Raw genomic sequence first — 19,920 nt, forward strand, 5'->3', positions numbered from 1 at the left:
AAGAACATTCACAAGATTAAAGATACAGGTGGTAGAAAAACAATATCTGATGCAAAACACTAAGGAGATGGTAAAGGAGGCACAAATAATGCAGGCTTTCACGCACAAAAAAATTCCTGCAATAATAGGCATCCAGGTTGAAAGGGAGCCTATATCACTAGTCATGGAGTTCAAAGGGGAAAACAATACATCCGTAACAGTTAGTAAACTATTGTATTGTGAGGAAACCAATGAAATATTACAAAAACTTAAAAGTTCACTAACGAAAAAAGACTGGCTGATCATTTCTCATGATATCACAGATGCTCTTGCGCATATCCACTCCAAAGGCTTTCTTCATTGTGATTTAAAATGAAACAATGTTCTTGTTAGTGATTAACATGGCCACATTATCGACTTTGGAAAAGCCTGTGACAGTGCATTTCCTCCAGCACAGACGTACACTTTTCACTTTGCTCACATCACTCCTGAAGTTTTGAAAGGCTCCCATTGTAGCAAAGCCAGTGATGTTTATTCCCTCGGCAAAATCCTGTGTGAAGTAGCAACAAAGCAAGAAATTCCAATGTTACTCGCCGCCGCTCAAAAAAGCTTGGATGTTAACCCCACAAGGAGGCCAACAACAACAGGACTAATGGCATCACTGGCCTCCTTAATATGTAGTTGATAGTTAATATTGTTAGAGGAAATATACCCAAATCAAAGTTTCATTAACCCAGGATTAGCTTAATCGGGCATTGAACAACTGGACCCTGGATTTCAAAAAAGTTTAAACAAAGAAAAGAGTGTTAAAACATTGAAACCCTCTACAGCCGTTTGTTGTGATGACTTCCAAAATAATGCCGGGCATATTAAGTACCTCATGCCAATAAAGGAGATGAAATATCTTTCTCTTGAATACGACAAAGAATTTAATCTATATGTATGCTTTTGGCAAAACTTTTAACCCTTAATATACTGTCATGGGATAGACCAAAATGTCCATATTATCAACATCTCCAGAGTTTATAGTAATCTTGGACTGCGGTCTGTATTATTCGTCGGTGTTCATAAGGGCAGATCTAACCATATGTAAATGTAGGCAAAAACTGGTATAATTAGTACTGTTAAGCCAAAGCCTTCTTGCAGCATAAAGAAAAACGAACACAAAGAAACAATCAAGAATAGAAACTGGGTATATCAGTTCAATTTGTTGCCATTGTGACAATAGCAAACATTCCCGCTCTTACATGTAAGATGGCACGTCTTTTATTAGCAGGACTGCCAAGATGACACATCTTTTGCCAGTTTCTGTTTGCTATTGTCAAAAGAAATAAATGGAATCTTACAGTCCATTGGCAGAGACAACAACAGTACGAAAGAAAGTAACTTGTCAATTAAACAAGAAGTCTATGGCTTAAAAAGATTTGTTTCAGGACACTCTTTAATCTTAAGGAATCAATTTTTAGCTTTTGTATTTTAAGCAGAGAATCTTCCTCTTTTCCAAAGTTAACAAGATTTATTTGGAACCACTTATACAACCAAAAGCCAAAGCCTTCACGTAGAACTATTGGTTGGAAAAAAAAAAACAATAGAAACCCAGAACTAGGTAAATTAGTTATAATGAACATTTCGTTGCAATTGTGACAACAGCAAACATTTCTGCTCTTAAGATGGCACATCTTTTATTAGCAGGACTGCCAAGATGACACATCTTTTGCCAGTTTCTGTTTGCTATTGTCAAAAGAAAATTAATAAATGGAATCTTACAGTCTATTGGCAGAGACAACAACAGTACGAACGAAAGTAACTTGTAATTAGCCTTAGCCTTTTTCATTTCAAACTGAAGAGACTTAAAACTTTTTCCCTCCTTAATGTTTTCAAAGTAGTAAGCTTTATGTATCAATATAAGCTTAATTGTGTGGCAATATCCTACATCCAGTACTATATTCCTACTATCAATTTGGAAATTACTCCTTGACAGGTGGCATGCCTCATACTCATACAGTTCAATGTAACCTTGAAATACTAATCATGCTACCAGCTTGCACATAACTTATTGTTCAAAATTTTCAATCGGAACTGGTGGGTGTCACACCTGAGACAGGTTCGATGTAACCTTGAAATACTAATCATGCTACCAGCTTGCACATAACTTATTTTTCAATCGGAACTGGTGGGTGACACACCTGAGACAGTTGCGATGTAACCTTGAAATACTAATCATGATACCAGCTTGTGCATAACTTATTTGTCAATCGGAACTGGTGGGTGACACACCTGAGACAGTTGCGATGTAACCTTGAAATACTAATCATGCTACCAGTTTGTGCATAACTTATTTTTCAATCGGAACTGGTGGGTGACGCACCTGAGACAGTTCCGATGTAACCTTGAAATACTAATCATGCTAACAGCTTGTGCATAACTTATTTTTCCATCTCAACTGGCGGGTGACACAAACTGTACATGATAATGTTTGCCATCAATGACAATCCCATACACCTTAAGTAACTTTTTTTGATGATTAATGTCTTTCAGTAGAATATTGAGATTTTCCCTTCATGAAAAATAATCTATTATGATACTTATTCCTCGATCATTACCAAAATAATAAACAACAACAAAAAACAAATTAAGTAAGAAATGTTTGGTTTCTCAACAGAGTTGCCAGAGCCCTTGCTCTGACATGCTCTTTATGGTGGCCAAATTACCTCAGTTATCAACTCTGTTGATAAAACCAAACATTATTTGTTTCTACAACCCATAGACGCATACGTATTACAACAGTTTCTTTAGAAACCAACCCCTCATGATTTCCACCATTATTTTATTTTATTAAAACAACTAACAAAGGATTTGGTTTCAAAAAGACAAGTACATTTGTTTCCCTTTATTTTGTTGGGATAATTTCATGAAAAGTTCACTGTAAAAGGCTGCTCAATTTGTTTTTCCAAAGCCCGCTAAAGTTATATTAACTGCAGCCTAAGTGCAACTAACTACATGTAGCACTTGTTCAGTTTGCTGCCTTAAAATAATAATAAAAAACAGAAACACTCCACAAAGAAAATAAAACAAGGTTACCTGTAAGGGGACAACATACAAATTTATACAATGAACTGTATAAAACTTGCGTTTTGTTTGGTATAGCGGAGTTTGTGATTAGAGTATAGACACACAAATGAATTCATCAAGTGGTGTGATTAGCGTCTGACTGGTCAACAAAGTTTTGCAAACTATTTTTGTGAGTAGCGGACAAAAAATTTTCACAAGAAACGAAAACTGTCCGATGAAAAATTTAACAAAGACCATTGAGAGAGACCTCAACCAGTTTAAAAAAGCCAGAACTTTGTTGTGCCATCAAAAGGAAAGAAATATTTGCCCAAATTTGTCGGCGATAGTAATCCCTCACAAATCGCAGTGAAGTGACTGACATGTGGTAAAATTTTGGGGTCAGCATTTCCTTCTGAAATAAAGGCTACTGTAGTTTTGAAAATATTGTTAGTGAAATTATTTTGGATTATACTTAGTTGGAGGATCACTATTGTATGTTTGTAGTAGTCTGAAAGTTTGCTGCAAGCAGTTTTTGACTCACCTCTGTCAATGTGATGCTCGCTCACGAAATGTGTTGAAATGTCAAATAGATTCCATTAAATTCGATCAAAGATAAAACCAGGTAAGAGAGCAATAGTCCATCATAACTACAAAAAAATAGGGAGGTAAAATTATGAGTATCTTAAAAACACATTGCTTCGTGATCGTCCAAAATCAAACATTTTGGTAGCATCGAGCCATCTCCTTGGTAACCGCGCCAAAATTAAAGCATCAATGAGGCCAGGCTACTAGTCTGAACACGAAACGCAACTATAGTTTTGTACAAATAGATGGAAAACTTACCTCCGTTTTTCCAATTGTTGTTGGTCACCGCTTGCCATATATGGCCAGAAATTATTGCGTACGTTTCAAAAAACAAAAGTACCCAATCTGGCTTAGCGTTTCCTCTCCAGCGAGATCCTTCATGACTCTCTTGAGCCGATGCCACATCCTCGATCACATCGTTTATGACACCTGTGGCGTCTTGGTAACCAAACGCCCACAAAAATGATAGCACGGTGGACAAATTTTCCCTCTTTTCTTCACATAAGGCATTGACTCGGCTGATCAGCTGCTGTCCCCTTTTTGTTATCAACAGCTTCTTCCCTGGTCAATATCTAAATTTTCATAAATCCCCACCGGTGTGTGCCGCCCCAAATTAAAGAGTATGTTTTTTTAGCGGTCAGTGTAAAATGGAGCCGGACTGCAGACTGCAGACTGGGGGTAAAATGCAGACTGGGGGTAAAATGAAGACTAAATTATAAAGACTATCATTTTAAAGTTACAACACTCGAAGTGATTTTGGTCTGTATAGAAAGTTAATAAGTAAGTGTAGAATTCCAAATAAGATACATGTAGCGTTGTTAGCGGAAAAGGAATTTGAGGCTTACGAAAAAAACTTAGGATTTCATTGCGTGACTTTTGGGGACGGCGCCCTACTTCTTCCAATACTTTCAAAAATTATTTCTCCATGAATTCGCTTCGAAATAAAGAGAAAAACCGCTCAACAAGATATTTAAATGTTTTAGTTTTGAAAAAAAAAATGCATTTGACGATGTGCTTTCGAAATATATCGGTGAATTTTAAAGTGCGCGGATATTTGGATGCATTTTACTACCGTCCGCCGTGTATTAATTACGTTGTAAACAAACCGAGTACAGAAAACTCAAAAATTCGTATCTCGGTAAATATATGTCCTATCGAGCTCATTTTTGTCTCTATAGAAAGCTGAGTAAATGTAGAATTCAAATATGAAAAGATTTCTGTTGCGCAGATAACGAGAAAGGAATTTAGCGCTTGCGAAAAAATCGTAGAAAATGAAAACAGTTCTCACGGTTTAAAATGAATGAATACTTTCCGGGATACAACCTGCCCAACCGAACAAAATTTTATTTAATTTAGTCTGCATTTTACCCCTGGTCTGCAGTGTTCAGTCTGCATTTTACCCCTAGTCTGCATTTTACCCCCAGTCTGCAGTCTGCATTTTACACTGACCGGTTTTTTTAGTCGTTTTGGTGTGAAAACGGGTATAGATTTTGACCACTAGGGTCTTAAATCTGGTATGGTTTTCAAGGGAACCGCGACGGCGTATAAACGTATTTGTCTTTTCAACTTCAAATGAACAGTAGAAAGAGAAGTATACAAAATATATCATTCGAGCTGAATTTTCGGGTGAATTTTACCAATTCTTGACTTTGGCATTGAGACGAAGCGTAATTATGCTACAACAAAGGTCTGAAAACGGGTATGGATTTTAGAGTCCAGGGACCCGTTTCTCGAAAGTCCCGGTAACTTACCGGGCCCGATAAGTATATTTGTAAACGATTTTTTGCCGATTACACAGTGATTAGAGACATGGTACTCGGGCAGTGATTTCATAGAATTATACTGAGATTTTAAAATTTGGTATTCAAAGCTAACAAAAATTGACTTTATGAAGAAACATTATCACCAAAGACACTTGCCGGGCCCGGTAAGTTACAGGAATTTCGAGAAACGGGTCCCTGGTCTGAAAAAGGGTGTCGGAAATAGCATGTTTTGGTCTGAAATAGGGTTAGGATTTGGAGAACCCCGCGGCACACCCCCACCGAAAATTCCGAGGAGTACCCCCTCCCCCCCGGGTCACAAATCTCGCTCATGTTTGGGGAGGAATTTTACTTTACGTTTACACAAATTTGCTTTGGGGTCATCGGCAGCGGGTTTTCTGCAGCTTCTCCTCTTACCAGCGGTGTTGGTGGAGCTGGCATAGTTAGGCCGGCGTTGATCTTTACTTGATGGCCGTCGTCGGTGGAAACTTGTACAACGTGTAATCGTTTCATGTTCAACAGACAAAGCACTAAATTCAAGGCCATTTACAAATTCTTTTAAAGGACTAAAACGAAGATCCTTTTAAAACGAAATCTTCTGAGTTTGTTGCCGAAACAAAACAGCGAGAAGACCAAACGATAAAGGTCCAACAACTTCAAAACCTGACACAGCTTTGCCGTCGAACATGGCTTCGTCGGCTAGTCGAAAGGTAGCTCTTTTCACCATTTTAAAACCTTCAGGGAAAATTTGAACTACGGAGCTTTTTCGGAAAGCTTGCAGCTCATCACTGATAACACGAGAAAAGGACGAGAAGCCCTTTCTCGGTGCCCGGCATCCTGTTTAAAACCGATAAAAACAACAGGTAAACGGAATGGAGTCTTTTATTCAGATCAAAGAATCATGTTACGACATTTACCACTCGATAATAACTCGATCTCAAAAGTTTGACAGGCTACAGCGTCATTTTACAACGTTTACCAGGACTGTGTTAGGAGCGATGATAAGTTGATCTCCTAAACTTTGACACATTTTCACACTTACCTAACACATCTAAAAAATAAACCAGCGTGAAATGATACTTACAGTAAAAGTCATATCCGTCCTCTCATGGATGGCGTTCGCACAAGAAGAGAATCGTTTAAGCCCTTTCAGAAAATTGCTGCTTGACTTTTCTTCGGAACTTTCAACTCATGACTTGGAGAAGTTAAAATTTGCTTCCATAGACCTTATCCCACGTGGAATGATAGAGAGCGTTTCCAGTGGATTAAAGTTGTTTGATGTTTTGGAGCAAGACGGTCGAATTACTCCTCAAAATTTATCTCTTCTGATGGATATGTTGACAGCAATTGGAAGGATGGACCTTGCATGGAAAGTTGAGCATTTTTTAACAACCCTTGTGAATGATGACCCTGACAGAACATTTGGAGTTAAATCTAATGGTATGAAGAAGAAAAAAGTTTCCGCGTCAGTTTATAAATAACATTTACCTTTACATATATTTGGTCGGTGAAATCATTAGACATCACAGCAACCGTAAAAATAAACAGCTTTATACGTAGTGTAGAATCATGTTTATTTGCAGGGTTTAGCAAATCGAAGCAAAGTGTTAGATTTTTCTCTCGCCAAAAAGTACGTTAGTCATTATTATTCATCATATTCCGATAAAATTATAATTTTTTTTTATCGTTTGTCTCAAGATCTAGTCACTCGAGATATCAATCGCGACGTTTCGACCGCTTACTCAGCGCTACGATAGCTAGTCTCAAGCGATTCCGAGGTCGTCTGGTCACGGTCGCCCTTGATATCTCCAGGAAAAAAAAAGGGACCATGGGAGGGGAGGACAAAACAATCCATCGTACGCAAAAAGATGGCGGCTGTACATTTTACCACAATACCATGCGATACCAATAGGCACACAGGAAGCCATATTGTTTTCCAAAGAATTTCCTTGTACTTACACTAACAACATTGTTTATGTATGGTTTGAAGTTTTCAGAACTTTTCTGTACGCTTTTATGAGCGGTTTTATGGATTTGAACGCTAAGAATTATGGGTAAATGTACCAGTCGTCATCTTTTTCTGTACGGTAGATAAAACAGGACTGACTACCTCCAAGGTTCTCTCTAAAGGCATTATTGTATAAATATTTTAAATAATACGTTTAAAGGTTCCTTTGAGAGATGCTAGAACTGGAAAAGGGCGAAGAGGTGATTTCTCCCGACATGGAGGTGTGACTGTTTTTCTTGTTTTTAAAATTTTAAAAGACTTTGATGTTACTCAGGTGGAGCGGTCGGGCCCTTGGAGATTTTTAGTTTTTTCTCTTTTTCTATTTAGCTGAAGACGCTATGTTTAAGAATTGAAGTTTTTGTTTCAATGTGATATTAGGTAATACAGATGATGACGAAATTGATGCCCCAGATGTACCTGGTAAAAACACTGATTCATTAGAAAAGAAAACTGCAGTCCCAGGAAAAAGAAAAGCCAATGTATTAAAAGGTTAGTTCTTGTAACAGTCGTAAATTTTAATTTATTTTTGAAGGATGTAGCGGAGAATGAATACGCCCAGTTGACCAGTAAGATGTGAATGGGATATGAATTTAAACCACAAGAACGTAACCATAAGGATCACTGTTGTTTTCTAGAATTTTCCTCGTGGGTCCCACGCTTTCCAGAGATATTCTTTAATGGTCACAAAGCTTCGATTTGCTGTATATTTCTCTTTTTTTATCCAATAAATTAATCACATTTATAATCTGTCCGGTGTGGCAGATGAAATAGACAATACAGAAATTGATGATGTGGTCACTGATGGAGTTGGTGATGAGCCAGAGACGAATGGTATTGCATCAGCAGTAAAACGAACAAGAGGCGTTGCCATGGATCGTCCTTTGGGTGAGTAGTGCAGTGTGTGTCATTGGTGCTGCTCTATGGTTTGAGTTTCTGTGGCATTTTGCTCTCAAAAATGGTCAGAGAACTGGGTCGAGTTTTATGCTTTATTCTCAATTGTGACGTTACGTTGGTGCCAAAGCTTTGTTTACTCTCACTCCGTTCTTTCTGCCAAAGAGGATTGTAGAAAGGGAAAAGCATGTCTAGCGGTTCTGAAACGAGCAGCTTCTCTGACACATCAAGCAGCAACGATAAAGAAATAATTTTTCTTTCTTCTCTTCCGCCATGATGAATTGCAATTCTTGGCAACAACATGACGTCAGCGGGTATTGTCACGTGGCATTTTGGCCGCGCGATTCGAATACCATTTTTGAGGGCAAAAAAAGCCAAAATTTGAGCGTTCACAAAATCGGCAATTTATACCTCAGCAATCTCAAACTTTGAAATCGCGTGTTTGAAAGTGCAAATTTCATCACTACCTAAAAGAAATTTTCGCTTCACAGGCACTTTAAGCTTAACGTTAGGTTTTGGAAACCTTTCCAACGACCAAGATGAAAAGCTTGGAAAACTTTTAATCCTAGATTAGTATTATTTAGCTTTTATATACCTAGGCACTAATGTCAAAATGTGAACAGATTAGATGGACTTGAGGTCCTAAGCAAAACTTTCCCCACGTCTTTTTGAGCAGCAAAACCATAAAGTTTAAAATGAAGAAAAGGGCATTTTATTTTTTACTATTGCAGACGAAAGTCAAGTACTTCATGTAGGAGGAGCATCTTGTTATTTCAGCAGTGCGACTGAGTCAACATTTTGCAGTGCCCCTCATTCACGTTCCGTAAATAGTTCCCGAGATGGAGGCCAAGAAGCCTTTGTTACAACAAGAACTACACCAACATTATCTGGTACAGATAATGGTGGGTTAAGTCTCAAATTAAAAAGAATTTTTTTAAAAAAATACCTTTTAAATAATTCAGGTGCCTTTTATCCCTACAAATTACTCGTTGTTTTACGCGGTCCTTTACCAACCGACCCTTCCTTTTCTCTCCATATCAAAATCCGACGTAGTCTCGCTATCAAATGTTATTTCACTGATGTTATTTTTCACACACAACTACGAATGATAATGTTCCCCTTACATAACTAAAACGTTGTAAACAACCCGTCAAATCAAGGTAACAAAATCAACCAGGAAATTCTCCATTTAATAAGTAGAAAACATTGTTTTCAACCAGTGATTCACAGAGTCACCTAAAATATTGTCATGATTGGACCATGCATTACAGCATTTGATAGCCGTTTCAAAACCTTTCCATATCTTATTTTTTAACTTTCAGATTTTTATATCTTTTTGCAATTTTATCATTTGGCCTTAAACCACAAGGTGCGCCTTTTGTGGCAACAATCGTTTATTTAATATTTTTTCTCTGGCTTACCAGTTAAAGATATACAAAGTTTTAAATTGTCAAGGAGCCTCAAAAAAAAACTTTGAAGTAAGCTGTGATTAGCTGTATCTTATCTAGCGAGGAATAGCAGTCTGCAAGCAGCTGCAGGACATAAGTGTGGGGCACCTGAAACAGGCCCTTGTGTTATCTCAACCTAATGGAATTTTTCTATGTATTCCAGCGAGCTCTTCCTTCGGTGTTAGGGGACCTGCTTCTACACCTGCTCTCACTCCTGCTCCCGCTCTTGCGCTGGCAGCATGTTCACAAGCACAAGCCGGGAGAAATTCCCGGCTTCAACACAATGCGTCTGACAGCCCAGCGCCTGTGCGATATGTGAACTATCTGGCTTACGAAGGCTACTCTGTGGAAATCATCGGTGGGAAACACTTCAAGACACCTGATGGAGAATTTGTGGAAATAAAGAGCGGCACACAGTATAAAATACATGTGAAAAATTCACGTGCTTATGGTAAGGGTACAATCAGCTGCGTAATGCTCAAAGGGGCATTAAATTGTAAATTAGTACTACAGCCGGTCAAACGAAAGTGATTTTTAAGTGTCTGACTCTAATTATATATCTCTAATGAAAATTCGGTCAAATTCAAATTTTTCACCGAGACTGTATGACGTTTGACAAGTGCGACCAGAGTCCATTAAACCAGGCAAGCGAGATCGAGAGTTTGCATGTAGTTCCCATGACTCTCTCGTTTCGTTGTGCGTGAGGAAGCAACGGTGAGAAACGTGACAAGACTTGAGTGCACGTCAATGTAAAGTGCACGCTGGTTATTTGTACTTTGACTTGAGAGTGTAGTAGATTTGATTAACCTAAAACAAGTCGAACCAATTTTATTCAGGACAAAACCGTTCTTGGACACTTCGATTCTCTGTTGGATATCAATTCAGTTTCTGAAAGAATGCTTCATTTTCTTGTGTCCTAAAGGTTGTAATTTGGACATTTCGATTGATGGCTACGACATTGGAGGTTGGGTTGTAGATGGAGGAAAAGAGTTAACAATAGAAAGACCAGCTTATGAAGCCAAGAGGCTCACCTTTTACCGCGTGAAAACTGCGCCTAAGAAAGCAGGTATTGAGCCAGGTCGATCGGAAAACGGTGTCGTGAAGTGTGTATTCACACCAGAAGCCTTTGAAGACGTAACAGTGATTATTCCTGGTTATCCTGAGCCGCTAAAAGTCAACATTGCTCCAAGTGCGAACGTTGGTGAATTGAAACATGAAGTGCAGACCCAGTTGAATGTTTCTCCTGACCTAGATCAGATTCTTGTCCTGAACGACAAAGTAGTGTCAAATTATACCCGTCTAAGGTAAGTTTTAATGGTTAAAGGGGTCTTTAAACGGGGATACTTTTTTAGACTCTATCTAGACCGGGCTTTTTTTTTTTTGGTCTTTTCGGACCATGGGCGTCCACCTCATAACTTCGCAACCAACGCGTACAAGTAATGTAAATGCGGTTCGGAGGACAGATAGTACGTGCAATGATGTCATTTGACGTGGTTGTCACGCCATGATTGCCAAGCGACTGTCATCTTGAATCCGCCATCTTGGATTCCTGGATTTTTCCTAAATTTCAGGAAAGCACCGAAATTAAGCGAAAAGTAATCAAAACCAATAAAGGAACACTGATATGAGCTAAAAACACAAAAGTGACAGTAAGAAAAGCAATTAATTTTTGTTCATTTTAGAAAGGGATTTTCTGAAAAATTTGCGTGTCAAAAATTGGTTGCCACAGTAACATTAAAGTCAATGAACACTAACCGACCACATAATTTTTTCACATAAATATCTGAAAAAGTCCTTTAGTTTCATGGCATTTACACAAATGTTAAAAAAAGTTATTTACGTTCAAAGTCGCGCCGGCAAAGTTCGCGTCTCGGTCAAGATAGGGTTAAAAATTCCGGGTTAAGCTCGCACATGGACGATGGGTAACACAGGTTTCGAGTACTTGACCAGACTAGTATCTAGCAAAATACAGCATTAGATGGACATTTGAATAAATTATCGTCTTGTCGTCAGATTTCTTCTCCTGTGTGTGTGTGTGTGTGGTTTTTTTTTTTCACCTCTTCTTCTATAATTCCTGGTTTCTCCTCGAGCCAACATTTTCTTAACTGTCACCATTACTTTGTCTAAGTTGAAACCCTAGTCCAGGACGAAGCCATTCTGCAGTATAGAACTGGGACTGGCTATTGAAAAATTCAAAATGGTTGCGTTTTGAGGAACTGTTGGATCGGAGGGAACATGGATTTGAAGTAGAAGAAGAGGTAGAAATCAAAAACAGAATAACATATCAGACAGTAAGATAGGGCGTAGACGTCAACTACAACTAATTTTTGTAAAACTACTACTTTCAAGCTTCATACTCCAATAGGATTGTTAAGTTGTGGAATTTTATCTGCGCAGTTACTCTTCCATCCTGTTTTTCTAGTATCTTATTATTCTAGAGTTCAGTTACCAAATATTATTTGTCATTATTATGCTCAGTCTTTTATAGAGATTATCTTTGTACCTGGTTCTTAGTTAGGCGCTGTTCCTGTCACAGGAACTAATTCTTCTCTCCTTGTACTTTTTTTTTAATTAGGTGTAGGTATTTTTGTATCCTTGTAGATGGTTCTTAGATAATTTTTTGTTTGTTGGCAAGCACCTTGCATGAGTAGTTGCGTCCCGTTCGCGCTCTCCGCCTTTGGGGAAAGTCATTTTTGGTTTAGATATGTTCTTTTCTTTGGGTTATGTTTCCCAATAAAACTGATAAATTAAACTTAACTATTCAAATGCTAATATTTGCTGGAAACTATTGTCTGCTCGAGGACTCGAACCCTATGTTTCTCATCGCTCATGGTTGAATTAGAGCCTTGACTGATTTTTCGGAAGTATAAATAGTGTTGGAAAGATTGATTCCCATTTGTCCAGTTTTTCTGATCACGTTCGACACGCCTAAAATGCAACTTAAAAATTGGACCTTACGGATAAATAAAATAAATAATAAATAGATCACTTAATTTACCGCAGAGCTCTAACTGAAGACACTCTCCAGACCGAATTGAAATTTGGCAATGTTGGTTTTTGAGGAGAGGCCCTAAGGGAAGCACCCGGAGAAAAAGCTCTCGGAGGAAGGGCAAGACACACATATAACGCGACTTCTAGAATGAAATTTAGCAAATAACTATACTTAGTTTTAAAGCTCATGTTACTTTCGGTGGCTTTTGACACTCTAACCAGGACACAAACATCCTGTTGGAAGATTTATATGTATGTAGTTGAGAGGAATGAATCTCTTTTTAGAAGCTGACATTTCTCACGAACTTGTGTGAAATTCGCGGTCGACAAAATTTCATTTTTATACCTTGTTTATACGTTGAGCCTAAATCTCGCTTTGTTTATCTTTCTTTTAAATCAGCCATGTGCTCAGATCCCCAGGAAATTTCAGATTAATTCAAAAGGAACTAGAAATTACCATAAAGGCGTCGACCAATGAAATCTTTCCCGTAACGATTCGACCAGGCAAAGCAAAAGTCATTGACTTGATGGAGGAAGTAGAAAAAAAGCTGGGAGTGCCCATCAAGGATCAAAAGCTGTGCCATGGAGAAGATCGACTGTCAGATGCACCACAGAGAGGCCTTCCTGAGAAACTCATCTGCAGTTTAAAGCCGACTTTGGTTGTCATAGTCCCTGAGTACATTCTGATAACTGTAGAAGATTTAATTTGTGGTACTACGAAAATCGTGAAGATTGATAAAGAAAAGACATTGACTGATCTAATGGAAGAAATGCCATCATGCAGGAACCTGAAGGAAAATGAAGAAGCCATGTTCTATGTCAATGGAAAGGAACTCTGCCCTTCCAAGGACGAAGAAACACTAACAAAGCTTGGTATTTCTTCTGGATCAAAGATGGAGGTGAAAGTACAGATCACTTTCATTGACATCTACGTCAATGGTTTGCGGGGTATTTTACCAACGCGAAGTTTTGTGTTCCGATGTGATCCCCAGGAGACATTCAGGGATCTGTTAAACAAAGTAGTAGAGGCAAGCAGCAACACCGCAATGCTAGATGGAGCTACATTTTCAACGCAGGAGAGGATCTTCGATCCTGAAAAAGACATTGGTCCGCTCCAAGGTAAACTTCCATCGTAAAAAAAATAAAGCTCATTCCTGTTTCCAGACGTCAGACAAAAATGGCTAAATTTTATACTCATTTTCGGACTGAAATAGATGAAAATTTATATGCTTTGGGGCAACACATACCTTACCTTACCATAGCTTACATAAGAGAGCACACCCCCAACTTGAATTTTTTCTGCCTGTTTTCGATAATAACAGCCTTCAATAACTCTCCGAAAAGTTTCATATCTATAGCAATCGAAAATTTCTGCGAGTCAATTGAAATGAATTACCGAAAGTGACACATGTACATTGAAGATCTTGAATAATTACCTCTCCATACATTTTCCTTAAAATTAACTCGCTCAATGAGGACACTCTGTAATACGGAGTCCGTAATAACGAGGTTTGGCAGTAGGTCTTTGTGCATTTCATGCACAGGAATTACTGTTGTAGAGCTTTTTTGAGTTTAAATGTACACATATTCACCATGCTATTTGTTAGCTTGTTGCGTCTCCTAAAAAGAAGGACTTGTGACTTCAGACCTTCAACTATTTAATGATGAGTCACAAGAGGATTTTGATTGATCACGTTTAAGGGAATGTTATGGTGTACTTTCTATCGCACAAGTGTACCAGTTGATGTTCTAGGTATGTTCTACAATGGTACATCTTAGGTCATCAAATCTTAATCAAGCTCAGCACCATTTATTCCGTTTGTATTTCTTCCTTTGCTAGATTATGGCATTGAACATCGTTCGACACTTTTGCTGAAGCTGGCGGAACTACAGTCAAACGAAGACACTCAGGCTACAATATCTAATGAAGCCCAGTCTTTGAAACCCGAGAATAACGGTGAGATGTAAGTACAAGGGCCCTGCGCTTACTTCACAATTTAATTTTACTGAGGAGCAAATGAATGGAATATTCAAGTTAGCAAACCTCAGCCCGGTCGTTTGCCGCACAAAACTGACGTAAGTGGCTTTTTTGAGAAAAGCTTTTATCTAAAGTGACAGTTATCAGTTACACATGGTTTTGTGGAGATGTTTGGATGTTGCATCGTAATTTGAGCGAAAGTTAGCTATGCTTTTGTAAAGGTGTCAGCCAGACATCAGTTCACCTTCTCGTACTTTTTTGTATAGTTGCGTAGATAAACAGTTATTTCACAAAAAATGTAAAATAGTACACCTTTCGGCCTAAAATTAGGCAAAAAAGAGTCGAGAAACTCCAAATTAAATACTCGCGTTGTTATAAGAACGCAAACACGGTCCTTTTCGCGTTGGGACAGCCACAAGGAACACGAGAAACATTAATAATGGCGGGAAGACCATGATCATGTGGTCATTCTTACAGTCTATTTTTCACCATTCTCAAATTAAAATAAACCTGATGCTTAACCTATTGTAAGTCAACTAGATACAGCAAAAACAACCCCGTTCCCAAGTTGTACTCCCTCCATAGGACGGACAGAAGAGAAACCCTTGGAAATAGGTTGCAGTAAGAAATCTTAGCAACGATTTAGAGAGTTGTTTTAGAGAGTTTTTATTATTCAATTCCGCTGTCCCTCTTGATGTTATTAGGGTGAAGTCTTATGTGGAAACCTTCCTTGACCCTACGGGTGAACCAGTGAGATTCTCGATTAATAAACTTTACCTCGTTGCAAAACGGATAATGGCCGGTCTCGTGGGCATGCTCAGAAACGGTGGAGGTCTGGATATGGGCGAGTCGTTTATCCCTGTCGGGCTCTTTGATTCTCTCATGCATAGATCTCGCTATTTCCTCGATGTAGACTGGCATTCACAGGGAATCCTGTAAACCACGCCATCTTGTTTAGTCGGATCGACGGTGTCCTTAGGTCGCACAAAATGTGACATAAGTGTCGTTTCGGATTTGAAGACGGTGCGAATGCCTTGCTGTTCAGGCAGCGGCGAAGAGGCTCCAATACTCTCTGTACGTAGGGTAAAACGTCTGTGGATTTTAACTCGGCCACGGGCTCTTTCCTGGGGGCTGTTCAGACACTTCACAATACCGCGTTTTACTGATTGAGGATGGTGTGATACGCTGAGTATTGATCAGTGTGAGTTGGCTTCCTGTAGACGCTTGTGGTAAGGCGGCCGTCTGGTTCCCTTGAAAGTGGCGCGTCGAGAAAGGCGCTCTTCCGGTCATTCTCGGTTTCCATGGTGAAACGGATGGTCGGTTGTTGACTGTTGAAGTGTTGTAGAAAGCTGTCAACTCTGTCTCGGTACAATGCAAGATGGTGAAGGTATCGTCCACGTAACGCTTCCAGATCTTAGGTTTAAAGTGCGCGGATTCTATTGCTTTCTCTTCGAAGTTCTCCATGTAGAGGTTAGCAATAACTGCGGAAACCGGGCTCCCCATTGCTGCACCTTCTCGTTGTTCGTAAATCGATCCATTATACTGAAAGGTATGTAGATCTTAATACGAAGTCTAAGAGGTCCGCAATTTGAGCAGGTGTTAACGTCGTACGGTTAGTAAGGGTGGGGTCACTATCTAGCTTCCGTAGCGCGGCTTGTACGGCACCCTCTATAGGAATGTTGAAAAACAGCGACTCTAAGTCGAAGGACACCATGATCTTGTGGTCCTGGATCTTCACACTGCTGATAACGGATGCGAAGTGAGCTGAGTTGGTCAACGTGAAATCCGAGTTACCTGCTAGGGGAGACAAAACGTTAGCCAAGAAAGCAGACAAATCACTATGCAAAGGTGTTGACGCAAGACACAATAGGCCTAAGCGGTGTGTTGGCCTTGTGGATCTTAGCTAAACCATAGATCTATTGTTTGTGTCGGGGTCTGATCTTGTTATAAACAGTGTGTCCATTTCGCTTTAGGGTTAGCAGCTTCTCGGATAGTTTCCGGGTCAGGCGGTCTGTCGGGTCTTTCTTAAGCAGATGGTACGGTTCGGAATCAATAAGCGCTGAAATCTTGGTATGGTATGTGTCTGTATCCAGGATAACGCTGGCGCGACCTTTATCCGCCAGGAGGACCATGATCAATTTGCCCTCTTTTAGGCTTTTAAGGGCTTCCTGTTGTTCCTTGGTGATATGTCAGGATTCAGTTGCTCAGCCTGTTGAAGGATGGTGTTAATAGCTCACCTCACTGTGACTGCTCGTTCCGCGTCGAGTTGTCTGACTACTGATTCAACCTTGGCGATAATCTCGGTGGCTGGGGTGTCTGCAGTGGCCACGGCAAAATTCAGACCTTTCTTCAGTAGGGACACCTTAGCTTCGGTAAGGGACCACATTGTCCCTAGAGATCTCCAGGTTCCTCCGCCAGTTCCCACCAAGGGCGCACGCAGAGTCGCTGAACTAGCATCCATGAGATTTCTGAGAGAAAGGATCCGACTGATGCAGAGAGCCAAGGGAAATGTGAATAAAGAAGTAGACGTCACAGCACAGAGCGTAACATGTACTCTCTCAGCAGAGGACGCAGCGGAAGTACTCGACAAGATTAGATCTAACTAGCAAGTCTTTTGTACCACCAAAGACCGTCAACAGCGCAAGTTTGAAAAACTTTTGCGCGAGAAACAGGCTTCTGTTTCACCAACAACATCATTTGTTGACAAAACTAACTGGGTGGTCAAATTGTCATCCATGTCTCTTGCCGAAGCTGAGGTGTCCCTACTGAAGAGAGGTCTGAATTTTGCCGTGACCCCAGCAGACATCCCAGCCACCGAGATAATCGCCAACGTTAAATCAGCAGTCAGACAACTCGACGCAGAACGAGCAGACACAGATATCAACTGTTACAAGCTTCATGAGTGTGCTGATTTCACTTTGTAATGTAAAAAGAAAAATATATATTTGTATTGTTGTTTTACATTGAATGCGATTATCTTTTAATAGTCGCCACTCTCTTTTAAACACTTTGGATGGAATGTGTGGAATGCTTTTTGATGTATTTTGGGGGGAAATTCCCATGAGCGTAAATTCGAAAGGGGTGTATAAATGAACGAGAGTGTATAATGTAGTAAATACTTCATCAGCGTTTAAGTAATTTAAAGGTCGTACCCCATTTGGGGCGTAAACTGCCAGTGAATTAAGAGAAGATAGTGAGTTCTGGGTGGGCTCCTAACTAGCCTGTGTGGGTGGTGGTATTGTCCTCGCCAAGATAAAGGTGTACCGCCAGCAGAAAGTTTTTTGGGACCACCTTTCGACTGCGTTTGGTAACCGTTCACGAATCGGACGTGTGTGACCTGATGGCACTAGAACAGAAGCCCATTTATCAGGCAGAGAACTGAGTGAATAGAGCTTTTTGGAGCTTAGCACCGATCTACAGTATTTAGGGTTAAGCACTGATTCGAAAACGGTTAATTATAACTAGCCATTGTTCCTCCTTGGCGTTGGTTAAGGATAAAAAAGAAATGAAGAAAAAGACTTGGGTTCGAAGCTTACACACTCTGTTTTTTCCTTCTTTTCCTCTTAGGTTTGGAATTTAAGTGAATGTCGAAGGTCGGTTTGAGAAATGGAAACGAATGTTCCCCAAAACACTTTCTGCATACCACCAGAGCCGCCATGGGTGGCCCAAACTGCGAGAATGAGCGGCAATGTCTCTGCCGGCAGCACTAGTTTTTCCTTCGCGTCACATTGCCACTAGCTACGCGCTCTAGCAAGTTCATGTCGTAATCTTGGAAGTGAATGATATTTTATGGTCAATACCGTATAAATGATCGTGTGAGCTATCTTTTGTATTGCAGAAATCTAAACGAGATTCCACCTGGGCTTGGACTTGGTAAGTTTCATTCAGAGAAATCAGAGATGGCCGACGGCCTGTACCTATTGGACCCGTAAAAGATTTCTTGGAACTGTTTTCCGAGTGCTCTATTGATATCTTCGAATCTGGCCGCAGTAGTATATCTTCAGCAAAATTAGCCGGGTTACTGCGTTCCCCTCGCGTTCCGTGTGCGTTCCCTTAATTAATATTCCTAAGGGTCGAGTCCATGACGTCATCTATTGTTATAACCTAGGGAAAAAATGCGTTCCTCCATACTAATGAAGTGTCGAGGTTTACTAATGAGCGTCTTCCTGCATAATATTAAGTGTCGAGGTTTACTAATGAGCGTCACTCTTATACAAAGGGAACAATAGACATGCCCACGCTTGCCCGCTCTATACCCACCCTGATTGGATAGTCAAGACTCTATTTTCTGTTTTGAATAAAAAGCGGTTAGATTTCGAAAGCGTCATTCCTTCATTCAACTTAAACTCGCTGGGAAAACTTTTTTTCGATTTTCAAAACGTTAGTACCGTTGAAAATGGCTTTTTTCACCAACGTTATTGATCTTCAAGCTGCCTTGAGCGCTTGTTTAACTGTCCGCGACTGGGAGGTGTTGTTTGAAGCCCCGTTTGCTGGGAAAATTTATCTCCGATATTTCAGGTTATTCGTGACGATTATCGATCATTACCGTTAAAAAACAAAACACACACACATATATACACAAAGTGGCGCTGAAAACTCTATATTTCAAGTTTGTTTGACTATTACAAGACCGTTTTCTCCTACCTATCTCGAGGAAATAAAAAACTATTAAAGTCACGCACCGTTAGTCAGTTAATTATGCGGATCCACGAGCCTTAAGTTGCATACAAATTAGTTCAGTTCTGCTGGAAAAACCCAAGGGAGTATCTTGACGCATTAGTATATAATCAATTTTATATAACTTAACAAGGATCAATTAAAACACGCGACTTATAATTGCTAGCAATAGAACCAGACAAGAGATACCGTTTAAAAAACTTTATTAAAAAACAATGAAAAAAAGAGTCCGATACACAGCGATTTTAAGCGGATGAAATTAATTAATCTTCATCTTCTTCACCCATGGAGTACTTGTAAGGATTAAATTTCTTTTGCCGACGTTTCCTCAGCCGTTTGCCATGAGCTTCATGATCATCCAAATAATTTACAAATTGAATCCGACGCCTTTTTCGCTTCGGGGCTTGTTGTGATGGGGTTTCTACTGTGAGAGGAGGGGTCAGGAAAGCAGGGTTTGAGGGTGGTGCAGGCGTGAGGCTTTCTTTGTATGGTTTTTGAGAGATAGCCGCTTGTATTAATTCAGGTGTTACGTTAAAAGGGTTGAGGGGAGTG

At 39.7% G+C, this 19,920-nt stretch overlaps 1 protein-coding gene and 1 pseudogene across 1 annotated transcript; one reads left to right on the forward strand and one right to left on the reverse strand.

Moving 5' to 3' along the window:
* The first annotated feature begins 6,048 nt into the window (after window positions 1-6,048).
* LOC146460852 (uncharacterized) lies at window positions 6,049-18,623 on the forward strand. Its single transcript, XM_085087623.1, has 9 exons — window positions 6,049-6,815; window positions 7,762-7,872; window positions 8,146-8,268; window positions 9,006-9,176; window positions 9,886-10,173; window positions 10,645-11,026; window positions 13,114-13,832; window positions 14,554-14,677; window positions 18,530-18,623. Exons 1-9 carry the CDS (start codon window positions 6,449-6,451, stop codon window positions 18,621-18,623), a joined length of 2,379 nt encoding a protein of 792 aa, XP_084943749.1. The 5' UTR covers window positions 6,049-6,448.
* Window positions 15,886-17,152, reverse strand: LOC146460853 (uncharacterized; annotated as a pseudogene).
* Window positions 18,624-19,920: the final 1,297 nt, after the last annotated feature.

This window comes from Pavona decussata, unplaced genomic scaffold, assembly GCF_977016875.1.
Source record: "Pavona decussata unplaced genomic scaffold, jaPavDecu1.1 SCAFFOLD_207, whole genome shotgun sequence".
NCBI lineage: Eukaryota > Metazoa > Cnidaria > Anthozoa > Scleractinia > Agariciidae > Pavona > Pavona decussata.

Bases quoted from the DNA above. Each gene is read 5' to 3' on its own strand.
- LOC146460852 (XM_085087623.1), top strand. From the start codon at position 6,449: ATGATACTTACAGTAAAAGTCATATCCGTCCTCTCATGGATGGCGTTC. The intron at 11,027-13,113 runs GTAAGTTTTAAT...CTTTTAAATCAG, and splicing joins TCAAATTATACCCGTCTAAG to CCATGTGCTCAGATCCCCAG. The intron at 13,833-14,553 runs GTAAACTTCCAT...TTCCTTTGCTAG, and splicing joins AGACATTGGTCCGCTCCAAG to ATTATGGCATTGAACATCGT.